The sequence below is a fragment of the Nanorana parkeri genome, unplaced genomic scaffold (genome assembly GCF_000935625.1).
Source record: "Nanorana parkeri isolate BGI_ZX_2015 unplaced genomic scaffold, ASM93562v1 scaffold10, whole genome shotgun sequence".
Taxonomy (NCBI): Eukaryota; Metazoa; Chordata; class Amphibia; order Anura; family Dicroglossidae; genus Nanorana; species Nanorana parkeri.
This window is the reverse complement of record NW_017306278.1, coordinates 1997629-2006963: the sequence shown is the minus strand read 5'-3', so window position 1 is coordinate 2006963 and position 9335 is coordinate 1997629. Positions and strand designations below refer to the sequence as shown.

The 9335-nt window shown below is 43.8% G+C and overlaps 1 protein-coding gene across 3 annotated transcripts in view; it reads left to right on the top strand.

The window, feature by feature from the left end:
- MICAL2 (microtubule associated monooxygenase, calponin and LIM domain containing 2) overlaps window positions 1–9335 on the top strand; it is an 82165-nt gene that overhangs the window by 66405 nt on the left and 6425 nt on the right. For 2 of the 3 annotated variants that reach the window (XM_018555381.1, XM_018555388.1), the window contains one exon: window positions 8857–9043. In XM_018555381.1, coding sequence (XP_018410883.1) covers window positions 8857–9043 — 187 coding nt within the window. Of the gene's footprint in view, window positions 1–5314; window positions 5417–7883; window positions 7929–8856; window positions 9044–9335 lie in introns of all 3 variants that reach the window. The other variant, XM_018555370.1, reaches the window with a different exon arrangement.

The window sequence follows — 9335 nt, the reverse complement described above, 5'->3', positions numbered from 1 at the left end:
AAAGACTTTGATGTTCAGCCAGGGCGTATGACCAGACAGCGATGTGCAGAGGGCTGAACATCATCTCTCAGGAAACGGATCGGGAAAAAGAAAACACTTTATATAACAGAGTGTCATCAATGCTGGCAGCGAGGACGTTACACAAACACCACAGAAATAAACAGATCTCAACTTTCCAATGTGATCTCCAAAGATAAACAGGATTCCATTACAGCCCTCTGATCAAACATTAAAGGAAAACTACAGACAGCAAACATCAGTAATATACAAACCATACAGATATTCACTTGGGTGTCTATTTTGTTTCTGGAGGCATTTGGCAGGAGAGCTAACAATTCACAATAGATTTAGATTTGGTATAAACAGTCTGATTCCAGCACTGACACAAGGCTGGGGTGAAAATCAGGCTATTTAAGGCTTATTATGGGTGTGATAACAAGCGTTTCCGAACATCAAAAGGGCTCGTCATCTGCTGCTTATGGGGACTTCCCGAATTCTCTGACCCGGCTGATCCAGTGAGGAGATTATTAACTACATATGAGCCTCATTGTTACACTAAGAGGTGTATTTATAAAACAATCGCAGAGTAGTTCACTCTGCAAACGTCTTGGTTTTAGATTCACACCACAAGATGGCCACTAGAGGGAGCCGAGGAGCATAGAAAAGGCTCCTTCTAGTGGCTATAAAGTGGTGCAAATTTAACCCATGCTCGCCTCCATGACTTCACTAGAGTCTCTCCCATCCTATGGAACTATTTACCCCAACCTGTCCGTCTATCTCCCACCCAGTCTGCCTTTAGGCGATCCCTTAAGACTCATCTCTTTAGGGAAGCCGATCGCAGCTCAACCTAACCGCGCAACCATCACTTTCCCATGCAATTCATCCCCACACAGCTACCTCCTCATGTATTACTTGCCCCTCCGTTTTAGATTGTGAGCCCTCAGGGGCAGGGCCCTCCTTACCATCTTGTGTTGAATTGTATTGTGATTGCAATGTCTTCCTTATATTGTAAAGCGCTGCGCACACTGTTGGAGCTATATAAATCCTGTGTAATAATAATAATAAAGCTGGCCATACACTGTAATATTTTCTTTGCTCAACCTGCCGTATCAACAGAGAAAATATAAAAAGTTCCTCAATCAACGCTTACGAGTGTTGACCGAGGAATCTCCCGGTGTTTTGCTGGTGGCCGCTGTCAGAATACCCAAACAGAGCCGGCTCTGTTCATTCAAAGCCTTCCCGACCGGCTCCTTCGATCAGCTGATCGAGGGATGCCAGCTGAAAGGGTGCCAACAGCGGCACTGTGATACTCCTCACACCCCTCGGCCGGGACAACGAGCCGTACACACCACTGCGCAGGCGCGCTGTGGGACTCCTCCCACTCTCGTACGGCGTCCGGCAGTATCAATGCGCAGGTGCGCCTCGAGACTCCGCCCACTCACCCGAGTAGTCGGCATAAAGCCGCGATCCACCGTTTGATCGGCGTCCCACTATTGTTGAAGCAGGACGCTGATCAACCGACAGCCCTGCTGCTCCAGGATCCAACACTGAAGGAGATTGCGGCAGACGTCCATCCATACCTGTCATAGCCACAAACAGCAAGTATTCTACCATAGCCATAAGGCTACGGTAGGGGGATCTCCACAGCAATTCCTATCTGCTTAATCAGCTGTATTCATTACTGCAGTCTACTCTACCTTAACCCTACGCCTCCTGAACCTAACGCATAACTGTATGCTTATCCACTGTATTCAGTACTACAACTTAACCCAAGCATAGCTGTATGCCTACGTCACTTCTTGTGTCACTGCAACCGTAAACTAAAGCTTAACCCTATGCCTACTGAACCTAACGCATAACTGTATGCATCCTCACCTGTATTGTGTGTGCAACTTAACCTAACACATAGCTGCATTCCTACGCAAAATGCTTGTTGTACTGCAACCTTAATCTATAGCATAACCAAAGGACTGCTCCACTGTATGCTTGGTAACCAGTTACCCCGCCTCCTAGGAGTCCCTCTGTGTATACTGTCGGCATAATTACAGGTGGAAAACCTTAAGTGGAAAGAGCAGGTTGAGGGGGCTAAACGGGGTATGATGTAAAGCAGCTCTCTCCAGGCCTTATCAACAACCTGGGCATCGGAGGTAGAGCTGCGAGCTGATACCGTTACCTCAGAAAGTAAGCCAATTCCACAGCTGTGGTCCAAGGACCTTAATAACCCCTGGGGGTGTATAACAGGCACCCACTGCGGATTTTGGCCAGCTCTGTTTTACCTATACAAGCAAATTTCCATAAAAAAGAATAAACAGTCATTTATTTAAATTCTCCAGGACCCTAAAAAATGTCTCCCTCTGGTTAAGGATCATTCTTTTATTTTGTCGGTGGAAAGAGAACCGGTCCTTTAACAACATATCTAAAATTAATATTCCCCAAGTCGGGAGAAAAATGTGGACAAGAAGGTGACGCTGCTTCAATACCCGCTTTCTGATAATACTGGAGATCTTCAGCCATCAGAGATCCGGAAGACTCATAGTTTAATCATCATTCCGAAATTCCTGGGATGCCTTAATCTAAGGAAATTCCACAGCTTACAAGCCATGCTGTAATATCTGACATCTGTTCCCAGGGATGCCACGCTCTCGGGGGGGGGGGAAGTGACTGGGACGTTTTGTTTAACAGTTTGTAAAAATGTTTTATAGAGGTTGGACAGGATTTAAGATTGCTCATAAAAAAATTACATTTCTCTCCCTTAAAGTGAACCTGTGCCCAGTCTATGCACACTGAAGTATCTGCACATTCTGAACAAGTAGTGCAAGCACTTTAATACAAGACCTCATTCACCTCTGTAGCTATAGGCATTGTGGTACCAGTAGTTGTCTCCCCCTGTTTTTGCTTAGGATACCAGTAGTTGGCCTCCCCTATTTTTTAGTAGGGTACCAATAGTTGAGCTTCCCCATTTGTTCCTAGGGTACCAGTAGGTGGGCTTCCCCTGTTTTTGCCTAGGGTACCAGTAGTTTGGCTCCTCCATTTGTGCCTAGGGTACCACATGTTGGGCTCCCCCTATTTTTGCCTAGGGTACCAGTAGGTGGGCTTCCCTGTTTTTGCCTAGGGTTGTCTAGCTCCCCTTGCTCCCCAGGCAGAAGGCCCTTGGCATCCTCACTTGAAGTGCATGACTACTGTAGGGATGACATCACAGCTGTGACCACTGGCCAGAGCACAGAAGATGCTTTGGGGGAACCAGTGCAAATGGAACGCATAGAGTAAGTAAAAAGTGCTTTTTACTGGTACACTAGGCAAAAACTGTTTTGTTGAACAGTTTGTCAAAAATGGTCAAAAAGAGTTTGGACAGGATTTAAGATTGCTCATAAAAAAAATAATTTGGTCATCCTTAAAGTGAACCTGTGCCCAGCCTATGCACACGGAAGTATCTGCACATTCTAATCAGGCAGTGCAAGCATAATGGGTGTTGAGTTTCCAGTGAAAGATACTGTTGATGCTACAGCATGCAAAGACAATGTAGACAATTAAGTTCCCGAGGGGATTTCTTATGAGGAAATTTGAACCCATCACAATAAAAAACTGTACATGAGTCATAAAGGACAACAATTAAAGGTAGGCAGATGGCTTGGTAGATCTTATGAGTGAGCTGTGACCTGTTTGTCATTGCCAATGAGTTGTTAGATATAACAGAATAATCCTCTTTAAAGCCTATGGATTAGACTTACCTGGCAGAGGAGATACCATGATCATGGAGGTTGTCCCCTCTATTGCACTCCGGGTGTCCTGACCCAGCGATTTCTAGACATGTGCGCCGTCAAAAAAATTGTTTCGTTTCGTTCCGTTTCGTAATATCCATTATTTCGTATTTCGTAATTCGTATCCGAAACTCAATTCGGATTCGTACGAAATACGTATTTTCGTTAGTTTCGGCACATTTTCGTAACTTTACGAACAGTCGTTATGATGAAGTTAAAAAGCAAAAATACCTTTGTTAATATTGGAGTCGATGTGGTAGTTGTTTTTTTATCCAAATACGAATTCCGTTAACGGATTCCATATCCGAATTCCGTATTTCGGACTTTTAAAAAAACTACCATCAACTCCAATATAAATGTAATTTTCTTTTTACCTTCAATATAACGAATGTTCGTAACGGAACGAAAATACGTCAACGGAATTTCGTATTTCCTGCCTGTATTTGTAATGCAACTGTCAGCAGCATAAGAGAACCTCTGATTGGTCAACCAAAACGAAATACGAATTCCGTTAACGGATTCCGTATCCGAATTTCGTATTTCGGACTTTAAAAAAATACCATCAACTCCAATACAAATGTACTTTTTAACTTCAATATATAACGAATGTTCGTAACGGAACGAAAATACGTAAACGGAATTTCGTATTTCCTGCCTGTGTATTGTAATGCAACCCTCAGCAGCAGCGGATCCGTATTTCGGATTAAAAAAAAATCTTGTCATGTTGTTCAACCTCATTTACAGGGGTAATATTAGCTCCTGTTTCAAAGAAATTCAGATCCGAAATTCCGTTAACGAATTTCGTATTTCGGATATAATTCGGAAACTGCCATTCGGATTTCGGATGCTCCGAAATTCGGAATTTCAGGAAAATTCGTACGAATTTCGATTCGTAACGAAACGAATCGCACATGTCTAGCGATTTCCCCAAATGCGGGAAACTTGTAATTTGTGGTAGTGTTCGTGATTTCCCCCCCTTTCAAACCTTTGTTTTTCATGGACACCAGTGCACACTGATCCACTATTTTTTTGGTGTGATGCATGGAGTGTGTGTTTGCAAGGAGCACTAGGCTTAGCGCTATCAAAAATACATCTCTCATGGGGTGTTTGTTGAATACCTTTAAATCAGCCATTTTGATTTTCAGCGCTTTCTTAAGATCCAGCCTACTCCCAAGGACTGGCTCTGGGATTAGGTTGGAACATCACTGAGTCCATCAAAATCATTAATTTATCTTTATATAATTTGATATCTTATGTAAAGACTTATCTTTTTTTTTTTTCAATCCAGCTAAGTTGAAACTGCTTCAAGTGCTCTCTTGAAAACGCAATGGCCTTCTTCTTTCCAGCTGTTTCTGACTGGCTGTTTCGACTGTCATTCACTTGGAACAGCTAACCACATTTGATAAATAATGGCTGTTTTAAGCGATAGCTTGGCTTTATTTCCCCATCATTAGCTTGCTATAACCTGGGACACCCCTTGTGCCTTTGCCTGCTATAATTATATCTTTGTCCTCTTCTTCCTCCCTCATTTCCTCTCTGTTCTTTCTGCTGATTAGGCGACGGTAGGGAATGTGTCCAGCCGAGTAGGAGCTGTGGCTGAAGCCCTCGTATGCCTTTATATGAGCGATCACAAAAGTAAGACAAGATCCTCAGAGCTGGTAAGCAGTAGAATTCCGCCACAACGCATGACGATTACTAACTAAAGAAAAACGATGTCGGCTGTCACATGAAAAGATCGCCGACACAAAAATAATCTTATGATTCACTTCTAACAAGAGTCTTCATTCAGAGGCGATTGTCAAAATGTTAGCAAGGGGCACTTACTGTCATAATTAGCAACCCCACCACCAAAATAGAGTGTTGTCCCGCAGGGGCCGGTCTCTTCTGTGACACAATGCAACATTTAGCTGGTCATCAAGGTCCTTACCACTGGAGGAGCAGCACGTTGTAAGCTCACCACCATGCCAATTGTCAGCAGATCTGGGCCATTAGAGCTGCACATGTGCCATATAGGAAGTTCGGTTGGTTGGCACGTGGCACACCCTTGGTAGGGTACCAATTGGCCAGTTTGCCTATAGGTCTCCTAGCAAACTTGGGAGGTGCATGTATGGTTTGATTGGCCTGGATTCAATGACATTGGTCATGGGGATGAGCTTGTCTGTCTTGGGTCTGTTTATCAGACACTGAGGTCTATGGCATCCAGCCCACCACCAACCCATAGTGACCAACAGAAGGGACGCCATCATTGGCTTTACACTAATAGTTCCCCTGTGCCAAAAGAAAGCTCTTTACGGCATGTAAAAGGCTTTCGGTTGGAATAAGAGAGCTAGTAATGTAAAGCCGATGAAGGTTCCCTTCTGTTGGGCACTATGGGTTGGTGGTGGACTGGTTGGCACGGACCTCAGTGTCTGATAACCGGACCCAAGACAGTCAAGCTCATCCCCATGACCAATGTTAAAGGCCCCAGCAACTAATGATAGATTGATCCTGTTTACAGAACATTCATAGCTTGCGACAGTTTCAAGGAGTCTCTTGACAACGTTCTCCTTTTATGAAAGTTATAAGCGATCCCTCCATTACTGTTTTATAATTGCTTCCCATAAGGCAGCCAGTCGTAAAACAGCTCCAAAAGCTCAACCAGGAGCAAGTCAACTATGGAGCAGTCTAGAAACATTGTCAGCATAAAGTGTATCTTACGGTAAAACCTTTTTTTGTAGTGCTGTATGGGGGTGGGAAAAGGATTGGACCCTCTGTCAAGTCTTCATTGCTGTCTGGAAAGATTCACCCTCTTTGTCATGATGGCCTTGGCTACCAAGACGGGGAAACTTAAAGAGTTGAGAATCTTCTCACAATAAATAGTTAATATTCACTTCATGTGAAAAGCTAATTCCTGTTTGTTAATCCATTTACACACAATTGGGCATTCAAAATGAAAAGAAGTTTGCGCTTCATATAATTGGATAATTGAAGAGAATAGTCGCAATCTTCCCAAGATTCTAAAACTCAGTTGTAAGTAAACTCGAGAAAATGAGGGGAAAACCAACATTTCTGAGTTGTCACCAGAAGAAGAGACGACGGTAAACCCTCCAATGGGGACACATGTTCTGCTGACACACATATACAAATGCACAATCACACACATACACACAAATGTTGGACTTGATGGACCTGTGTCTTTATTCAACCTTAAAGGAGAACTATAGGGTCAGGGCTTTTCCCCATAGTTCTCCTTAGGGTAACGGGAGGACACAAACTAGTGTCCTCCCGTCACCCAAAGCTCAGTATATACAGCTCGCCGTATACTGAGATGCCGCAGCTGAAGCGGATCCCGACAATTATGTCCGATCCGCCAGTCAGCGCTGGCGGATCGGAGGGGGGAATCCAGCCCCTCCCCTGTCACGGCAGAGAGCCGTGACAGGATCGAGAGGTGAGCGAACGCCGGTATGTGTTCGCTCACCTCCCGATCTACTGAGCCGTCCTGTGACAGTCTCATTGTCACAGGTCGGCTAGAACTATGAGGGGAGTGAAAAGCCCCCCCCCCCCCCTCATAGTTCTCCTTTAAAGAGAAACTCTTATATATTTTCAGCAAACCCATTTGAATTTAGTATTATATTTACTATAAAGAAAGTGTTACTGTAGCGTCGGCTAGAACTATGAGGTGAGTGAAAAGCATAGTTCTCCTTTAAATACTATGTAACTATGTAATAAGAGTCTAAGATAGGAATTTCCAATCACTTTAGGAAGATCTCCTATAATTTCCTGTTGAATATCTAAGGAAATGAAAGGAAATCTCTCCAGCGTGACAGCACCAAGGTCTCAACCCTTCTTTTGGGTTTTGGCATGACAGTCACTTTGGGGTCTACTGATAAATGTTTTTATGCAAGATTCATACCACTTTAGAACAAGGATTCACATGTTTTGTAAATGAATCTGATTAAAAGGAGTGACACTTGTGTGAAAGCTGTGTGAATCTTGGGTGGTATGATTTATGAATATAAAAGAATAACAGACTTCTGATACAATGAGACAATTTGTTTTCCTCGTGTGTCTTAGCAGGTGAATAATGACATTTTGTGTTAAATTCAGAATTCACCGGATGTAGAGGTGACTGCGTCCATTGCTGAGTCTCCTTCCTCTTCTTCTCCTCCTCCTGTCTCTCCTTCCCAGAAGGTACTTCTACTATTCTTTCCTCCTTCATCTATTGTATCTGTAATGAAGTCAGCGCACAAGGTGGGTGGTCTGTGTCAGTATCAGAAACACGTCAGGTCTTCTATCATGCTGTAATTCAAGAGGAACTGAAAGTGTATATGCAGGCATGACCCAAATTTCCCTCACCCCCCCCGCCCCCCCACCACTCTTTGACATAGGCAAGCCTCCAGAACTACATCGCCCAAGAGCCCTTTTCCTACACGTAGTAGGTGGACAGGCTGTTGGGAGTCAAGGCAGAAGCACTGTTGTCCAGGGATAAAACTGACTGTATGCTTGTGGAGAGGTACCAAGAAGGGCGGGGATCGGCGGAGTTCTGTAGTCCAGCAGAGGCGCTATGCTGTCTCCCCAACACAGGCATACATTTCAAGTGTTTAATGTTTTATGCAATACACGTGAATGTGAACTGCATCATGCTCATAATCAGTGTGAATGTCCATGCTGCTCCATGACCGAGTGACCGACTTTTTAGAGGGAGTGACACCAGAATGACTGTCAGTCGTTTTTGGTGTCACCCCCCCAACGGTGTCACCCGGGTGCGTGTCGCACCCCCCTTGTGATGTCACTGCATACAATAAAGGAAGAGTCACTGCAATGAGTCCTTCAACTATGTGTAAATTTCAACTTTAGCTATTGAGGACTGTAAACAGCAAGTTGCAAAGTTTAAAGAAAAAGAAAACATGGGAATAGGCAGGGAGCGCCATCTGCTGGCTAAAATAAATCAATCAATTTACAATGTTTCATGTTTTCCTAACACACATAAAAAAAAGAAAATGTTTTAATTTTTTCTTTTTTTTGTCATGATGTCATTAAATGGTCATTAACAAAAAACTGCTATAACAGTTTGTAGAGGCAGAGTCCACAAATATTTTTTGTTTCTTGTCATTTCTAGGGATCCCTGAGGAAGGAGTTTCCTCCGAATATCGGTGGGAGCGACACGTGTTATTTCTGCAAGAAAAGAGTTTACGTGGTGGAGCGCCTGAGTGCCGAGGGACATTTCTTCCACCGAGAATGCTTCAAGTGTTCCTTCTGCTCCACCGTCCTCCGACTGGGGAATTATGTGTTCAATATGGAAGAGGGTTGGAATTCTGGATTGAGAAAGCTGGTCGGATGACCAGTGAAACGTCTTCAAGAAAAATACAGCAAGTCCAGTTGTCTCGATTTATTTTTTACATTGAGCTTCACATACAGAAAGGCAGTTACATCAAAGAGCAGCAGAGCTGAGGCACCCACCAACAGGGAACTTGGACAGCTGCTAAGCTGCAGAGACACATTGCTGAGACACGTAGAGCAGCGGTCGCCAACTTTTCGGACCTCATGGACCACTAAATTCATCATTTTAAATCCCGCTGGCCACTAATATGAATTTTT